Here is a 19857-nt window from a genome sequence, read left to right as displayed (position 1 = left end):
GCTTTAATAAATACCTGGATGGAGTACAGCAGTCAGCAAAATTTTGGGTGGAGCAGCAGTAACATTCACCTGTAAGAGCAAATTTCCAGCAAGCTGGAGGAACTGTGCAATCTCCTTATTGCTATTTAGTGTGGGGAGTGAAAGAAGCACCTGAAGTACTTGTACAGAAAGGCCTAGGACTTCAACAGACAGTTTGGGAAAGCCCCTGCCACATTTCTGTTCTATGAGGAACTCGACTATATGATTGCAAGGTTTCCCCATACTGATCATACAGTGGCTCACCTTGTGCTGCTGAACCCTTCCATTCTCATCATTCAATGGGACAGTGACCTGGGTGCAGCTAGAAATATCAAGGATAACCCTGAAGACCCAGAAAGCAGCCAGGAAGGAGGAGGATCAGGCTGCAGAAGTCCTTACGGAAGATCCTGAAGACGGACTGGTGCCTCGGCAAGATGCAGAACCCCAGGCTGGTAAGTTAATAATGCAAGCCACTCCTTCCCTCCAAAATATTCCCCCCTTTTTGTAGTGCAAAGTTTGCACTTTTAAAAACAAGGACATTTGAAATGATGTGCAATTATTTTTCTTCCCTCAATAATATACCAAGCATTGCTCTGTGTGTTACTGGGTGCAAGGAATAATGCTGAAGCCATGCCATTGTCATGGCTCATCTCCATACCACCTCGTCCACCTTTCCCCCCTCCAACCAGCCTCTGCTATTCTCAACCCCAAAATGGACCTACTGGGGGAAAAAATTCTTAAACATTAAGTTTACTGTTTTCCAAAGAGGGAGTGTGGGTTAAGGTGCACACCACATTCCATAGAAACTTGGGAAGGTAAAAATCAGCATGCTTCTGTGTCTGTCTCTTTCCTGACCACCTGGCAGACAGGGAATGTTGTGGGAAAGCATGGAGTGGGAAGTACGGTCTCAAGGGGGGAAACAGAAGAATTCATCATACGCTTGCATTTGGCTGAGAGAGAGGTTTCTGGTGCAGGGACCAAGGTAACTAAATGAAGTCTCTCTCTCTGAATTTCCTTTTCTTTGCTAGAATGTCAGGCCAGGCCTATCTACAGGATACAAGCAGCCTTCTGAGGCCACACAGAGCAAAGGGGGTGGGTGGTCTGGTCTGGGGGAGAACACAGCACAGTCCACCATCGCTTTAAAGCTGTTTAGGAAAGAGATATCTAGTAGAGTTGCGGGTCCTGTGAAACTTAGTAAAGTTGCATATGTAAATAGTAGTATTTAATAGGGACTTTCAAAACCCAATTAGACACAAAAAGACTGCTGCAATGCCCTGCAGCAGCTGCAAACTGAACCATAAAACCATTGTGGAAATCTTGTAACTATGGGCTCCCCCACACAGTTCCAAGTTGCACATACAAACTCAAAAGCAATGCAAAGCAACAATGGCTGTAACTGTTGCCAGAAACAGACCCACACCCAGATGTAAACACATCAGAGCAAAGTTGTTAAAATGGGTTACATATGATATGGATGGCAAGAAGCACATGCACAGTGAAAAAGGAATGCATCACACCACTGTCGTAAGTGCCCCCAGAACAAATTGCATCCCAAACTGTAAATGCAGTTGAAGTAATCTGTAACGATGGGTTTCACACAGATATACAATGGTATAAGCACAGATTAAAACCTTCAGCAAGTGATAATCAGATGAACACAAAACCTTTAAGAACTTTTGCACCACACTCTGAACTTGGGATGTGCCATCATGCATGGTTAAAGGAATAAAGGAAGTATTGCTTCACACTATGTACAGTCAACTTGTGGAACTCTTTGCCAGAGGATGTTGTGAACGCCAAGATTATAACAGGGTTCAAAAAAGAACTAGATAAGTTCAGGGAGGATAGGTCTATCAGTGGCTATTAGCCAGGACGGGCACGGATACAAGATCATGCTCTGAAGTGTCCCTAGCCTCTGTTTGCCAGAAGCTGGAAATGGGCAACAGGGGATGGATCACTTGATGATTACCTGTTCTGTTCATTCCCTCTGAAGGACCTGGCATTGGCCACTGTCAGAAGACAGGATACTGGGCTAGATGGACCATTTGTCTGACCCAGTATGACTGTTCTTATGCTAAAGCAGCTTCACAGGAAGGCTGTAAAGGTAGCCCCTAGCAGCAGCAAAAGGTCCATGTCGTCCTCTGTCTCCCTGCACTGCCAGGATGTATGCACATATGGCATCCCTATTTTCTCTTGCATGCCTGGACCCAGCATCAGTATGCACATGTGTAGGATCCTGCTGACTGTAGAGAGTTTGCAAACCAGAAGCATCCTGAGTTCACTTGATGCAGAAATATGTGCCTTTAGCCTCGTAACTGTTGTGCAGTGTGAAGCAGCCCACACTGGCATCCAGGCTGATTCATAGACAGCACCAACGAGCCTTCAGCCTACCAAATGCTCACTCCATGACCATCCTGCAGCTACAGCGTGTGAAACTGAATTTCTTTTTCTCCAGGGCTCCTGATGTCAGGGTACAGTTTCATGAATCATAGCAGGAGTGGGTTTTGGGGGAACCCCACATACAACAAGTAGCACAGATACCTATCATTTCTGGGGAATAAAGTCCCTGTTTCCCCCTTAAAGTACAAGAGAGATCTCAGCACCCTGGCATCATGAAACTTTACTGCGTTTCCCACAGGTTAGTACTCATGAACCTACCTCTGTACTACACCAAGCCTTGTATAATGATGGAATAACCACCTTTGTGGTTCACATATTCACTTGTTCCTTGTGGCAAACAAATGGACTTGTGAGTGCCATTGATGGCCCTAATGCAGTTTGGGGACCCCATCCTTTTAAAACTAACTACTATTTCAGGAGCATTTCTTATGGCAACCACCAATGGGTAAACCAGTGTTAATCACCTCACAAACCTCCACAACCACAAACCCAACAGTGAACTTTCCTACTCCAACAGACCTGTAGCTGTCTGGGATGACCAACTTCCACAGGGAAACAACAACCTGCTTCAGTACCAATATGGCTTCCCTCAATCCAGTGTCCTGGTGCTGGAGAATGGTGCAAGATTCTTACATAGCTCCATGAAGACCTTTTCCTCATGTGGAAGCTCTGGAGCCACTGCTGCTGCTCTCAAGCCTGCAGGATAACGCGATCCCACCACACCATGCTATTTCTCCTGCACCAGAAATGATGGTACACCAAAGGCAATAGCAGCATTCAGCATATCTGTCCACTGTGCGAAAAATGAATTATTCTTGCACGCGTCGGTCTTTGATTTTGGCAAAAAGTGATGCTGAAATGCCATCCAGCATCTTGCCAAGCACCTACTCCACTACATAAACAATTTGTCCTGCAATAAGGAATAGGAGCAGCTCATCCAAGAGATCCATGACTACAACCCAGTTTTGCAGAAACAGAAGTGAGGGCAACATGATCCAGAAGTGTCATCGGCATGTGTGTGAAGGCAAGGCACAAATGTGTTCCACATATGGGTCCAAGGAGGACTGAAACATAGTACCTACAACACACCAAAAACTGGTTCCTACAGTGTCTGTGCGATTCCAAGAACCCTGGCATATAGTCCCTGAAATAGTAGCACTAAACTTGTGTGCCCAGAGCAGCACTGTGGATGCACATGGGTACACAGCATTATATGAATGTCTAGCAGAGCAAATGTAGACTTTTGGGGTGGGTTTGGCTGGCTCGAGCCTGCATCAACACAACCCATACTAGAGTATGCACACCAGTGCAGACATAACCTTAGTGTGCCCCAATCATAGCATCCTATTTTTAGTATTGCTCTAAAATCTTATTTTTAAGAATTTCTAAGGCAACACACACATGCTGACTACTCAAAATCACTGTATGACAAAATACTCCACGTTACAGGTTTTGTTTTTCCTGCTACCTTGATTCTTTGAGTAAGAGTTTCAGACAAGCAAGGACACTTTAAAAATAAAGTAAAATACTTTGTACTCTCCAGCAAAGTCATCATAGAAATGTTCAGCCAAACAAATGATAAACTACAGTCTCAAGTGCAACTGAATAACTGCTGGCATATAGACTGATGTTGAACCTGTCTCCCTCTCACTGATTACTCATCTATACAACTCTCTTGTATTCAGAGCAACAATCACTGCAGAGTATTACTAACAGGGTCATTTGCAGTCTCTATAATAATGAAAAAGCTTTTGGAATCCCTCCACCTTCCCCTTCCTAACCTGAACAACAAACGTCAGCAGCCACCTGTCTGACATTTAGTTAATTTTGTACAGAGTTTTTAAGAAGCAGCTATCTATCCAGTCTCGGAGTTTTGAAGATTAAAAAAAAAAGCAAAACGCCACTCCTTTATAACTAAGTACCAACATTTTCATCTAATCTAGTCCACCCCTCACCCCCAGCAGCAAATCAGCAAAACTCTCTCACAATTCAACACCTTTGCAATTCTCCCCTTTGAAGAAGGGGGGGAGAGGAGGAGACTGGCTTTGCAGCACACCTTGAGGGTCAGATTTTATAGGATTTTTTTTAAGCAATAGGTTGATTAGGTTTAGGGTTTTTTCTGAAGTGCTCAATTACCATATTGATCAGTACAACATCTGATTTTTACCTTAAAAATACAGTTTGCCAAAATGAATATACATTTGCTAATTAGGACATTAGCAGCTCAAATTAGACTGGCTTATCTCCATGTCAGTTAATGTCCAAGATTTCCTTGGCCTGTATGTCTGCATGTCAACTAATTTAATTTCATGTGCTGATAGTAAAGGTGTCCTAGAATTCCTTTCTTCTGAAAAGTGTGATTACACAGCAAGTTTCCCAGTGTTATAGATTAAAGACATTTGGTCAATTAGATATCTAAATTACTGAAATGAAATGGTTTATAGTCCATAAATGAAGTTTTCCCACACTCCTACAATAAAACTGTGTGGAAGTTTGTTTAAAGCTCTCGAACAGAGAAAGACAAACACTATAGAATTTAGTGGATGGATCCAATGCTGGAGCCGCCCAATGGCAGTGGAGATCACTCACCAATTCACAGGATTGGGCCCAATATAATTGTATGTTCAATCTCACCATTGTATTTTAAAAGTTTTTGCTATTCATATGGTAATTTTGCAAGGGCCCCAAACTACTATTTGGTATTCTGACATCACTGTCATGCCTTGATCCTACAGCTGGTTCAAACCCCAAGAAATAACCTTTCATTACCAGAAAACGAGTTCATCCTGTAAAATAGTGAATTTTAAATTCCTTATACCTTTTTTGGCAAGGACAAAATCTATACATGCCAGTGCATGTCTAAGTGGGAGAGAAAAATGTCTTTACCACTGTTGAAAATATCTTAGGCTTCCACAGTTACAGCAAAAAATCTTCAGCTAACAAATAAACTCAATGTCTTAAAAACCAATGGTATTTTATTTATGTTTAGTTCCAACACTATTAGTCTGCTTCGCTCAGCATCAATATTCACTTCAAAATTCAATTTAAAAATAATGCCCTCCTTTTGCAATGTAACCCAGCATGTCTTTGGAATTGAACACCATGTACCGAACATTTCTGGTTCAGGTTAATAAGATACTCTGTGAGAAGGAGCAGTAGAAAATTGCTCAGTGTCTCTCACAAAGTTGTACAAAACCAGAAGAATTCACATTTCAAACTCAAATGAGCTTTGTTAAGAGACAAGACAGGCATAATGCCTGCAAATCAATTTGTGACATGTTAACAGTAGCATACCACTGAAACACTTTTTTTTTTGGTTTCCAAGCAGATAGAATGTAATCAGGATTACAGAGCTTTAACCAACAGAGCACACACCAACAAGAGAGAATTGTTAGATCAACATAAATTTAAGAAGTGCCTTTCTACTCTCTGCAGCTACAAAAACACCTGACAGGCACCATGCTGCAAACCGTGACATCTTCAAAACTCTTCTGACAAGTGAATGGTATTATATGTGAACATAATCAAATAATTTGAAACTTACCTTGTTCTATACAACTCTGGGCAAGAGCAAAGAGCTCAGGCGATCGCTCCTCTAGTAACTGCTGGTGAATATTCACATATCGCAAAGTCCACCAAGGCAATGTCTAAAAGGGGGAATAAGGATATTTTAAATGAATGATAAATACAACTGATTTTCTTTTATAAACAGATTTTAAAAATATAATTTCAAAAACACAAATACAGTCGCTTTATAAAAATTCAATACCAAATCTGATCTATTTGAGATTAGATTAAGGTAGGAAGTTTCCTAAAGTGTAGATTCAAATTATATCAAGGCTGAATAAATCTTGAAAGAGTCAAAAGAAATAAATTAACAACAAAACCTTACTATATAGATGGGTGCTCAGTCACTTAACAGTTAATATTTTTTCCCCTCTTGTATTCCCCTCAGATGATGGCTTCAATCAACAATGCTCCTTTCCAAACATCCCATCCTTTCTTCTGAAAAGGGGAGTGCTAAAAGTCTGAAGCTGTCTCACAAATAAGACAATTACTGTATCTTTATGACAGATTTCTAGTTCAATACAAATGCCGCACAGCTTTCCGATATAAAATGGAGAAAAGGTGTCACCCAATAAAAAGGGAGAATTCAATTAGTTGTGATTTGAATTCCCTACAGCCTTGCCTCACTTTCTCCTTGCTATTTTAAGGGTTGTAGTTTAAAATTTCAACCATTTGTCTCTTCGGATGCAGCTCTGCACTGAGGGGTTGAAGACTGGTAGTGAAGGTTTTTCTTCTTCTACACGTTAGAATTTAAAGTACACCTTATCAAGATATCAATTCCTTGACTCAAGGAACATGCACATCGCTCAACATATGTAAAGGAACTGTCAGATTCAGACATTTTAGGATCTCATATTAAGATCTGTCTTCGTGTCTGGTTTAAGTTTTCCCCAAGAATGTGCTCACCACAACCTTCATGTGGGGAGAGAGAATATTTTTGTCTTGGTCTTCATGAACAAGGTCAGCTCCCAGACTACTGCACTGGGCAGCACAGCATGAGGAGGAGGTGACCAGCCCTCCGTGGGGAAAGAAGTGGTTCGGGACTATTTAGAAAAGCTGAACGAGCACAGGCTCATAGGGCCGGATGTACTGTATCCGAGGGTGCTAAAGGAGTTGGTGGATGTGATTACAGAGCCATTGGCCATTATCTTTGAAAACTCATGGTGATTGGGGGAGGTCCCAGATGACTCAAAAAAGGCTAATGTAGTGCCCATCTTTAAAAAAGGGAAGGAGGAGGATCTGGGGAACTACAGGCCAGTCAACCTCACCTCAGTCCCTAGAAAAATTATGGAGCAGGTCCTCAAGGAATCAATTTTGAAGCACTTGGAGGAGAGGAAAGTGATCAGGAACAGTCAGCATGGGCAAGTCATGCCTGACTAACCTAATTTCCTTCTATGCCTAACTATCCCTATTTTATGGGTATCCCCATAAGATTCCCATAAGGGTATCTTATGGATATCCCTATCTTATGCCTTCTATCCCTAATTGCCTTCTATGCCATCCACTGGCTCTGTGGATGAGGGGAAAGCAGTGGACGACAAGCCCCTGGCTCCAGGGAAGGACACACTGCTGCCGAACAGTTCCTGGCCAGGGATGGCTCACACACACACCTGACTGGTGAGTAGGGCCAGTGACACTGGATCCTTGCAGACACAAGGTGTAGGCAAGACTGGAGGAGTCCTGGCCTGGCAGAGCAGAAACCCCCCCCGGCAGAACTGCAATGATTTGTCATCATCATCCCTGGCCGCAGAGGAGGCCACCCCTCTGCTGAATGGCTCCTTTTCCAGCAGGAGCCATTCAGCAATGGAGTGGCTTCCCTCATAGCCAGAATCTTGTCCTCCTCCTCATGGCCCGAGCTAGGAAGGAGTGTGTGTGGGGGGGTCTGCTCTCCCAGGACCCCAGCCTTCCTCTTATCTTGTGCAAGGATTGGGTGTCACTGGTCACAATGCACTGCAGCCTCCCTCGCACCTTGTGCCCCAGTGTTTTGGGCCTTTTGGCTGCACAGGGAGCCCACTGCAGCCCCACTGTCAACACTGCCTTAACTCCAACCCTACCCCCCACCCCAACTGAAAAAAATGAAAATACTTACAAATAGAATTTTTTTAAGTGGATAAAAATGGTTAAAATTAGAAAAAAATAAAAATCAAATTCTGCCAAGCTTATCTATATGTTACATATATTGAAGAATTCTGAAGTCGGAGGCTAGGATCCCTACAGGAGCAGAATTAAGGTTGCTGACTGTGGTGTGCAATAGTGGTAAGGTGTGTCTGTGGGTGGAGGATTAGAGTGTACATATTGATTGTGGCTTAACTTTTAAATTTCCTTGTGTTTGTGATTTGGAGTCAGGTATGTATGTTGTGTGCATAGCATCTTTTTTTAAAAATAAAACTGAGGGTTTTATACACACACAAACATACCACATACATACAAATTCAATTATGGTTTACCATTTATGTAGGGCAGGAAGCAGTTCTCTCTCTCTGAGCTATCCAACTCTCACTGACTTCAACAGAGGCCTTTCCATTGACTTTAATAGAAGCTGGATGAGGCTTTAGGAGCTTTTTGGAAGCTACAGTAAGGAAGCATGAATGGCTTTCTTTATAATAAAAAATATCTGACAATGATGAAGTGTTTGCTTTTGAAACCTAATTGAGGAAAACAAAATTGTAATACTAGGGATGGAAAAGGTTCTACAGCTGTCTCAGACCATAGCTCAAAGGAGAATTATAATTGATTAAGGTTATGCATATACAAGCAATATAAAAATCTACCGCAATTTAACTTACCCCACTCTGCTCGCACTGGGAGAAAGTGCATGCTAGAGTTCACAAGTAGTGTAATTTTGTCAATAAGATATAACACTAAGGTTACTATCCATAAATATACTATGACTCTCTATACAAAATGACACTAAGCCCTTAATGCTTACCAGATTTGTTAATTCCAGTTATTTCACTGTGTGTGTGTGTAAACAAGTGTTGAAATATGCTACTGTCTATAAATGCCAAGAAAGTATCTTATATATACACACACTTCTGTTCTTCAGGTAAGTGTACATCAACCTAAAGGACTGCACACACAGCATCTAGGGGAAAAATCTAAACCAATTTACACGCAGTTGATTATAATCTGCCTAGAGAGGAGCTATCAAAACAGATAAAATATTGTCTATTTTAAACTGCAATGAAATATGACTTGTGATATCAAGCTGAAGAAAGCAGTGGCTCACAAACAGGAGACCTTGTAGAAGAGGTCAAATCCTTTTCCTCCTCCCCACCATCACTTTGTTTAGAAACCCAAAGGCAATTTAAACATGACTGTGTTAGGAAATGAATACTATTCTATTCACAACCCTGTAGCTAAGGATATATCTGGGGTTTATAAGATCAGTGATAAAAATTTCCTCTAGCCTACAGCTTGCCACACAAATGTATCAAAGTAGAAAAGAATATTTTTGGAAAAATTTCAGTTAAGTCAGTTGAGCTCTGCATGGAACTTAATTTTATTAAGTTTAATTTTGTGGGGATGGTTTCAGGATTTTCTTTTGAATGATTTTAAAATTTTTCAAGTATTTAGTCTTTCATGTGGAATAGTATTTGTGAAAAACAGGGCTATATTAATGTTTTAAAAAGGTAGATCTCTCAGAATTTTATCCAATTCTAAGCTCATTTACATGAATATTACAGAACTGAAATATTGAGAGTTTTTTGTTGGATTTGAACTTACATGAGAAAGAATGGCTGGGTCACATTAGGAAACTTACAGAAAATGAAAAGGAGTACTTGTGGCACCTTAGAGACTAACCAATTTATCTGAGCATAAGCTTTCGTGAGCTACAGCTCACTTCATCGGATGCATACTGTGGAAAATACAGAAGCTGTTTGTTTTTATACACACAAATCATGAAAAAATGGGTGTTTATCACTACAAAAGGTTTTCTCTCCCCCCACAAACCCACTCTCCTGCTGGCAATAGCTTATGTAAAGTGATCACTCTCCTTACAATGTGTATGATTGGAAATGGCCCACCTTGATTATCATACACATTGTAAGGAGAGTGATCACTTTACATAAGCTATTGCCAGCAGGAGAGTGGGTTTGTGGGGGGGAGAGAAAACCTTTTGTAGTGATAAACACCCATTTTTTCATGATTTGTGTGTATAAAAACAAACATCTTCTGTATTTTCCACAGTATGCATCCGATGAAGTGAGCTGTAGCTCACGAAAGCTTATGCTCAAATAAATTGGTTAGTCTCTAAGGTGCCACAAGCACTCCTTTTCTTTTTGCAAATACAGACTAACACGGCTGTTACTCTGAAACTTGCAGAAAATGGTTTTCAGCAGCTGTTGCTCCTGAACTAGCATTAAAACTTGGTGTTATCACTTTTAATAGTGTAAACAAGCCTTTGGACAGGAGGAGGTCCCTCACTATGCCTGTTTATACACCAGGTACATTTTCTCCCCTTCTGACTGACCTGATTGCTGGAGCTGAACAGCATTCATCTGGAGTGAGAGGGGAGAAACAAGGGAGAGCCTGGCTTCCAGAAGTACAAAACAACCAGGAACATCTCCCACACTGTTTAATTCAGCCCCCTATGAAGATGCAGCTGGAAGTAGGGGTTGCCTGCCCAAGCACCAAGATGGACTAAGGAAGCCTTTTGACCTCCTCAACAGCAACGCACTGGAGCGAAGTCACTGCTGTTAAAGGCCTCCCCAGCTCCAGAATCACCCTCTGCCAATCAGACTGCTTCTAAGCTAAAGCAAAGGAGGAAAATAGTCAGAAAACTTTATTTTAAGGAGGAACTCAGTGAAACCTCTCTGTCTTTCATGTGAAATCAGAAAAGGGGGTTCGATAGGGATATGGTCCACATTGTTGTTTAGTACTCCTAATGTGTTGGCATGGTGGGGATCTAGCTGACAATCCAGAACTAAAGGAGAGGAATCTCTTAGCTCCACTTCCATGCATGGGAATAAGGCAGATAAACCCATCCTGTCTAGAATGGGAGCAGCAGGCATCCAGGCCAAAGAATAGTGCTGCAGTGTCTTACAAAGATTAACAGTTTTTAAATAACTTTATAGTATGTAAAAGTTTGTGAAATAGAAAGGTTACAGTATGTAAAAACAAGATTGTCCCAACTGTACGTACTACTGTTCATTTACACTCATGTTATTCTAATTATACATGTAAGAAAAACAGCAAATTCTAACACTGAAATTATCTTCATGAAATAGAGGTGCCTTCATCCCTCACAAGGGAAAAAGCCCTAGTAGACATTTCTCTGGCTTAGCTATTAGAAATTCAATTTACATAACTTATCTTTTAGAAAAGATAACACTTTATTTTAATTCCCTCACTACTGTAGTCACTGCTTTGTTGTGTAGAACTGTTCCTTTAGAGTAAGACATCTCTGAAAGCAGAACAGGATAAAAAAAGGAAGACAAAAAGAAATGGAAGAGAAAGAAAATAGTCAACAAGACAGAATGAGATAGTGGAAGAAAAATGAGAACCAATCCATGGTTGGCAACCACAATAACTATTTCCACATATTTCATACCTGAATAGCAGCAAGTTTATGTCTTGAATGCACAAGAATCACTCTGGCTAACATCAGCAAGATAGGAAGGGAAGTCAGATTATAGACTGATTCACCATCCAGAACCAGCATACTCAGAACAGCTGTACACAATGCTTTGGGCTGAAAGAAGAAAGAATAATAATATCAGCACCAGACAATATTAAAGCACTTAACTAGCAAATAATGTATTGCAGGGCTTCAAAAAGATTACCCAACACCTCACCAGAGGATAAAGTCTGCTCAACAAGCCGACTGGTACCCTCAAGCCACAACCCCACCACAAGGCCTGCCCCTTCTTGCTTCATCTCCTGCAGGTGGAGTATCCCTGCTAGATTGGGCTTAAAGACCCCAGTTCCCTGCTGGGTAAAACCTGCATCTCCAGTTAACAGCAGCCCCAGCACATAAATCGCATGTCAATTAATGATGCTGCCCACTAAACAAATTAACCAAAGCTGCCTCAAATAATTTAATGAAGTCACCTTATAGCCACCCAAAAAAGTCAATTTAGTGTATCCTTCCATTGTCCAAATAAATTAATGCTGGGTGTTCCTCTAATAGTCAGTTAGTGCATGCTATCTCCTCCCTCCCCCAGCACAGAGTCCTCTGATGGGGATAGTGTCAGCACAGTTCCCCCATGTACATGAAGAACCCTCTGCTTGGGAAATTATGCCCCATGGCTCCCACGAAAGGGACTGCCCTCCAGAATGTCTCCTCTGCTTAATGGGGTACGGGTGCCAGCCCCCACAGTGCACCCTGCTCTTAGCCATAGAGTCCATGCATCCCTCCAACTATTTTAACTGTAATGACAGCCTTCTCCCTTTACAAAGGCAGCTGAAGGCGTTTGTCTTCATGTTACTCCATGTCACTTAGCAAACAAAAGTTATGTACTTTTTTTCAAAAGCAACAGCTTAGATTCTCCAGAGATTGAAGGCACTCACCTGAGAAAGATTCTTAGTCATCTTGGGTGAGTGGGGATTGTTCAAGCCCTGATGTAATATTAGCTGAGCAGTATATATATTTGGCTGTTTAAATATTAATTTGTTCCCAAATGAAGTAAGGTTACCTGCATCTAAACAATATTCAGCACCTTGACTGCCAATTTACAGGTCAAGAAAAAACTTGCTAAGTGAAGTTGCTCCTGTAGTTCACTTTTTAGTGGAGGCAAATCTTTGCCAAAGTAAAGCTGGCTTTTTTTCCCTACCTGATTTTTCTGGGTAGTACTGTAATTCATTTATATATATTTAGACCTTTCAGCCTTGTATCCTGCAGCCAATGCTGTAGGATATCAAACTGTTTGATACCGAGAGGAATTTTTACTTGACATCAGCATAGTGGTTTCAATTCCATTCATGAAAATGAAGTCTGATGGTCTGAAGAAGCACTTGTGAGTAAAACAGTAAAGGAAATAAATTGTTTAAAAGCTGTACCAAAAACCCAACCCCAGGCCCACTCAAAGGAAGAATTTTACCAACATCTGTAACTGATCTGATTTTATGAAAAAAGTAATATGCTAAAACAGAGGTCCCCAAACTTTGGGGCATGCTCCTGTAGGGGGGCACAGAGGATCATTCAGGGGGCGCAGCTGAGGCCCCGGGCCAACCCCCCATGAGGGGTAGGGAGGGAGTGCCACCCAGCTCCGCTCCAATCCCTGTCTGCCAGCGCCGGGTTCGGGGCTCTGGCTGCCAGCGCTGCTCCCGCCCCCAGCTGTGGCGCCATTCTCTGACCCCTTACCTCTGTCCACGCTCCCCTCCCCATGAAGCCTTGGCCCTGTTCCTGGCCCCAGTTGAGGGACAAGGATAAGGGGGGAGTGCAACCCTTAAAAGTTTGGGGACCACTGTGCTAAAGAGTAGCATCAGGGATTCATTTGGAAAGTAATTTATGCATACATCAACAAATTCAGTGCTGATTTTAAACTGGCTTAGGTTTTTTTCTCACTTAAATAGCATATTTCCAGCAGGAGTGGGTTTCAGAACACACACCAAATATCACAAAAGCCGGTATAAGAACTGCAAGAGTCAACAACACTATGGATAGGACCTTACCAAATTCACAGTCCATTTTGGTCAATTTCACAGTGTTGTAACTATAGGGGTCCTGTCCCAAAAAGGAGTTTGGGGGGGGGGGGGGGACGACAAAAGGGCGGAAGCTATTGTAGGGGAAGTTGCGGTACTGGTACTCTTACTTCTGTGGTGCTGCTGGGGTCAGTGCTGCCTTCAGAGCTGGGCAGCTGGAGAGCGGTGGCTGCTAGCCAGGAGCCTAGCTCTGAAGGCAGAGCCACTGCCAGCAGCAGCGCAGAAGTAAGGATGGCGTGGTACGGTATTGCCACTCTTACTTCTGCGCTGCTGCCTGCAGAGCTGGGCCCTCAGTCAGCAGCTACCACTCTCTGGCTGCCCAGATCCAAAGGTAGCAACACAGAAGAGTGGCATGGTATGGTACTGCCACCCCAACTTCTCCGCTGCTGCTGGAGGACAGGGCAGGGGGGGCATGCTGCCTTCAGAGCTGGGCACCTGGCTAACATCTGTCACATTCCGGCCACCCAGTTCTGAAGGCAGCACAGAAGTAAGGATACTCGACCCCTCCTAAAGTAACCTTGTGATCCCCCTGCAACTCCCTTTTAGTTCAGAATGCCCAAAACACTGGTCTCCGCCATGAAATCTGTATAGTATAGGGTAAAAGCACACAAAAGACCAGATTTCAAGGCGGGGAGACCAAATTTCATGGTCTGTGGTATGTTCTTCATGGCTGTGAATTTGGCAGTGCCCTAACTATGGATAACAATCTACAGTAGATAGGACTAAGGAATATTAAACTTGCAGGCCACAGGGCATACGGCTGCAACTAACTGATGGAGGCTAGCAAGACCCCATAGCAGATTATTGTACAAATGGTCTTCTGCAGTGTTTCTTGCACTTCCTGTAAAGCATCTGGAACTGGCCACTGTTAAATGCAAGATACTGGACTAGATGAAACAAACAGTGGGCTGATGCCATCTGGTAATTCCTATCTCATGTCAGATCCTCACTAGTTCCCTTCCCCAGTCTTTGGAAATGAAGCAAGCAAGCACACACACACACCCCATCATCTCACACACAGAAAAAACTCTTGACTGAGTGACTTTGGGGGGCGGGGGGGCAAGAGAGAGTGTTAAATCCCTCCCAAATATTATAAGTACACTATGATTTTGGTTACAGAACTCAATGCAAAATAGTTTTATTTTATTTTTTTACTACTTAAAAAAAAATTGGGGCAGAAAACAATATGCAGAGGGAAAGCACAAGAGTGTGTTGGTGGGGGAAAAAAAGGGTGAGACGGAGAAAGACACATGCTGTTCTTGCATGATGTCTTTTAGGTCTAATAAATCTAGACTATAGCCTTGAGGATTTTTACTTTCCAATAGACCCGCAATCAAAACCTAAAGGGACTGTACTGATGACAAGCAGTTTTCCTAGAATACAGAAACTGAAATACATACTGGAGAGATTACTTTTAGTGACTGCTCAAAGAACACTCTGCTAAGCACAAAACCTGTACTCACTTCCTACTGATCGCTCTATTCAATAATTTATGAACTCAGAAGTGGAACAACAAAGTATACTTCAGAAGGCATTCTAAATATTATTTAAAAAAAGATCTCTGAAGCACAGCTGATTACGCATTCATTTCTACAAGCCTTAAATCAGTCTTTCCGTAACTAAGATCAACTGCAGGCTGGACACTACTCCCCATGCCTATTGTAGTTCCTGAAAAAAAAAAAAAAAAAAAAAAAAAAAAAGTTAATTGTATTATAGCACATGCTCCTTGCACTGTGCTCCTCTAGAGCCAAACAACCAGGGTCAGGGAGTCAGAACTGGAGTCTGGGTTACAGCCAGGGAACAGAGGGTAAGCTAAAATTGTATGCTGGTTTGCTGGGCTGCCTCGACCACTTCACATACGGAATTAATATTTTGTCATGTTTTGTAGGAGGCCTGGCTTCACTCTCTAGCTACCCAAGCCTTGTCTGCAACAATATTCTGCAGACAGCCCTCTAAGAAACTCCTTTCTCCTGTATATGCATAGCAAGAAGGGAGCTTGTAGCCAGCTTCAGCAGACCAACATGTCTTGCCTCCTGCAATGCTCTCAAGGCAGCCTGGCTCAACACCTGCTTCCCCACCTCTGCCTGAACAGTTGTTGTAACAGTTTCAGGGGTTCATCTTTCAGGACACTGGGTTCCATGAAATTCTCCAGGCAGCTCAGTTGGCTTGTCCATACTTCTAACTCCCTGCACTTTCTGGATAACTTAGACTAACACAAACCTGATGGATTCAAGAAATGAAGTGCCAATTTGAATGTGAGAGAATAGGGATTCTCAAAGCTTTTACGAAAGTCCCATTAGCTAAAAGAGTTTCTCGTTAATTTAAAAGTGGTCTAAAAAATTAACTGACAGGTGAAAGGTCAGCAGGAATTGTTGTTTGTTTTAAACATCCTAGGGCTTGTCTACAAGAATACTTGTTTCGTGGCAAGTGGAAGTGTAAATCCAAGTGGCCGTATAGACCTTATTGCCACACACTAAAAGTTCTCCAGTGCTCTTTAATATACTTCCATTTCAAAGCAGGCTAGCACCAGGCTAGGCCAGGGTAGATTTACACCTCAGCTTGCTGCAAACTAAGTGTTCATCTAAGCCCCAGGGTGCTTAAAGTAAATAATTCCTGCTAGCCTTTCATCTATGAGCTAATTTTAACTAAATGAACTAACTGCTAATGTGGACTAAGGGCTAGTCTACACTGGAAGTGCTACAGTGGTGCAGCTGCACCAATGTAGCTGTGCCGCTGCAGCACATCTGGTGAAGATGCTCCATGCCGATGGGCAAGAGCTCTCCTGTCAGCATAATAAAACTAACTCTGCGAAAGGCGGTAGTTAGGTCAGTGGGAGAAGCTCTCCCGCCGACACAGCATTGTCCACACTGGTGCTTCGGTCGGTGTAACTTACATCACTCGGGGGGCGGCTTATTCACACCAGCGAGTAACAAATTACACAGATATAGAGCTTTTCTACACGCCAGGTTAAGTCTTCACAGGATCAGGGCCACAGATTGTAAACTTTTTACCACAGAGGCCACTTTGTTTTTTATTTAAAAAAGGGGGGGGGTTGTGATCTTGCTTATAACCTGGGGTATTATCAGAATACAATTATTTTAAAAAACAAATTTATCCTATTTACCAAGACAATATTAACTTTCCTTAAAGTAACTGTAGCATCCTTACATATTAAATAATTCTCCCATAACCTGATCCCAGCAAGTTCAGTCCAAAAATTGAGATGTACTTTTTTTTAATTCAGAGCCATTATTTGTCAGCTTTCACCATTCCGCATACAAAACCTGAGGCAATGTCAGGTAGACTATTTAAGCAGTCAAGTTCCTTAATGGGTACTGTGCATTCTGAGATCACTTCAGGGAAATAGAACACATACCTACTACTAAACTGTCAGCTGTTCCTCCATTTGGAAGTTATTACACTATCTCAATATCTATACTCATAAGCATCAAAGCATAATTCAATTCTGTTAAAGATCCCACATGAGTATTGTTGAATTTACCTATAGCTTAAGTGGGGATAGGATTAATTCAGAGGGGAAGAATAAATGTATACACACTTACGAACACATTGCTCGTGCAAGGTGTCTATAAGGACCCTACATGTAGCTAATCTAAAAAACAGTATTCGCAATTTGTTCTTTCACCTGATTTATCCAGGGACAGAAATAATTATGGTCAGACCCAGTTATCAATGCACTCAGAGCACAATTATAATTAGAAATGCCTTCAGAGGTTGCTGCTGCCTACGAGTAGGAGTGCGTGTCTGCTATCAACCCCGGAAGTGAAGCTGTACGAAGGAAGAGAGTAGGCAGAACCAACCAACCAAACGGCATGAAGTTAAGACTAAGCTCATAAAGAACTTTGAAAACAAGAAGGGTAGTTTTGAACATGTTCTTGAAATGAAGGAGATGTAGAGGTGGGGAAAAGGAAGGCCTACTATGGTATTTAAGATAACATAACATAATTGTGTCTCTTTATTCTTGAAATAGACAGCAGCTCATTTAAATATGGAAAGTTGGGACTTGAAGTGGTGTAGGAGAAGGCATTGCAGTAGTTATAGTGACAGGTGATGGAAGCATGGGCTAGGGTTTCTTAACAGAGAAAATCAGCAGCATTCTTTATTGATCTCTTTTAGTTCGCATATGCAGGGTGGAGAAACAATGGATTCAGAGAGAGAAACAAAACGTCTCAACTGGACTTTTATTTTGTTAATTGATAGAGTATTTCTTTTGTTTTCCCCCCATATTTCTTGATATAATCTATATCAAGACAAGTACTAATATGTAGATGGGTTAGATATTAAGGAAAGAATAGAAATCTAAAGTTTATGTTTTGTATTTAAACTGTCTAGGTTCCGGGAGTGGGAGACATGAACAGGGGTAAGGGGGCCAAGGCTGGGAGCGGGGCTGGCTGGCGCTGCCTCCCCATCCCCCATGGGGCTGGCCCAGAATTGAGCAATGCCCCCTTAGGGGGTGTGCCCCACATTTTGGAGACCTCTGTATTAGCTGATCTATAATACAAATGCTGGACTTTATAATCCTTCCAAGGAAGTTAAAAAAGTACTCTATGAAGTGGACAAAGGCAAATCAATATTAGTTGCTGCTGGATGCTAAATCAGTTGTTAAAATCCATCTTACACAATAATGTCCATATATACTAATGCTTAGAATTTATATTAAGATATTAAATCAAGTTTACTGAAGCTACAAAGTTTAAAAAAAGAGGAGTTTGTGCCTTCTTTGCTTCTTTTTGATATATAAAGGCAGCCTAAAAAAGTCTATCTTACAAATGGCAGAAATGTCAAAATAAATTAAATAGTTTTAAATCCTTTGAACATCCTTTCCTCTCTCAATGAGGTTTCACGTGCTCAGCTGCCAATATCATAATCCTCCTAATTTCATTGTGGACTCTTGAACCCCAAACAAGATCTGAACTTCTAATGTTAAATACAATAAGGAAATTTCAGGCTCTTTATATATTGGAGACGAGCAAACTGAAAACACCCAAACACACTCAATTTGTTTTTTTTGGTCAGGTCACCTTTAACATACTCCAAAATAATAGGTCTGCTTTTAATATGAAAAATACCATGCCTGAATTTAAATATACTTAGAAATATATACCTGCAGACTACACTATGACAGGCTAACCTCACCATTCAAAAGTAATTAGCTTCCCAGCAGAACATGAATTAAAGAATTATATTTTTAAATTACACAAAACATTGGATGCATATTTTTCTATTATAATATTTTCATTATGCTCATTAAATCATTTCCTTGATACTGTAGTTTTTAATCACAGTCACTTATATTGCTTTAAATCTTTTTCATAATAAAATTCTATATCCAAAGTAAGTCAGGTATGGATGTAAAATTAGCAGATAATACTTAAATAGAAATGGACCTTGTGGTGGTGAAGAGTCCAATTTGATAAATCACTCAATCCACTAATATCAGAGTTTCAATTAAGTCTAATTAAAACCATGGGTAACAGAGAGGATTTGTCAGAAGCAGAGATCATTCCTTCAGAAGATAAGGTTAATTCAATTTTATTCCAGGAGGTTCTCAATGCAGATATTCCATGTTTTAAATTCAGTGAAGTCTTTCTATTTGTTGTTTCATTATTTTCTCAAATAAGTAGCTTAGTACAGCGATTTTCAAACTTTTTCCTGGGAATCCAGTTGAAGAAAATTGTTCATGCCCGCGACCCAACAGAGCTGGGGATGAGGAATTTGGGGTGTGGGAGAGGCTCTGGGCTGGGGCAGGGGGTCAGGGTGCAGGAGGGGGTCAGGGCTCTGGGTTTGGGGCACGGGGTTGAGGTGCAGACTTACCTCCGGTGACTCCCAGTCAGCGGCGCAGCTGGGGTGCAGAGGCAGGCTTCCCACCTGTCCTGGCACCACGGACCGTGCTGTGCCCTGGAAGTGGCCAGCAACAAGTCCAGCTCCTAAGCAGAGGTGCGCAAGTGGCTTCACGCGACTCTCACCCGCAGGCACCGCCCGCCTCCTGGCCAATGGGAGTGCAGAGCTGGTGCTTGTGGCAGGGGCTGTGCGCGGAGTCCTGTGGCCCCACTGCCTAGAAGCAGGACCCGGTGCTGGCTGTTTCCGGGGCGCAGCGCAGCCGGAAAAGGTACGCACTAGACTGCCTTAGCTGGGCAGCACCACTGATGGGACTTTTAACGTCTTAGTCGGCGGTGCTGGCCAGAGCAAGGCAACCCACTGCCT

General features: G+C 42.1%; 1 protein-coding gene across 2 annotated transcripts in view; it reads right to left on the bottom strand.

Annotated features, from left to right (window-relative positions):
- TTC27 (tetratricopeptide repeat domain 27) overlaps window positions 1-19857 on the bottom strand; it is a 184823-nt gene that overhangs the window by 148618 nt on the left and 16348 nt on the right. For both annotated transcript variants that reach the window (XM_084622456.1, XM_084622457.1), the window contains exons 4-5: window positions 11540-11680; window positions 5963-6065 (exon numbers count right to left, since the gene is read on the bottom strand). In XM_084622456.1, the coding sequence (XP_084478582.1) occupies window positions 5963-6065; window positions 11540-11680 (244 nt within the window). The remainder of the gene's footprint in view (window positions 1-5962; window positions 6066-11539; window positions 11681-19857) is intronic.

The sequence above is a fragment of the Lepidochelys olivacea genome (assembly GCF_965140295.1).
Source record: "Lepidochelys olivacea isolate rLepOli2 genome assembly, chromosome: 3".
Classification (NCBI taxonomy): domain Eukaryota; kingdom Metazoa; phylum Chordata; order Testudines; family Cheloniidae; genus Lepidochelys; species Lepidochelys olivacea.
Note: the sequence above shows the minus strand (reverse complement) of the source record. Positions and strands in the feature narration are given on the sequence as shown.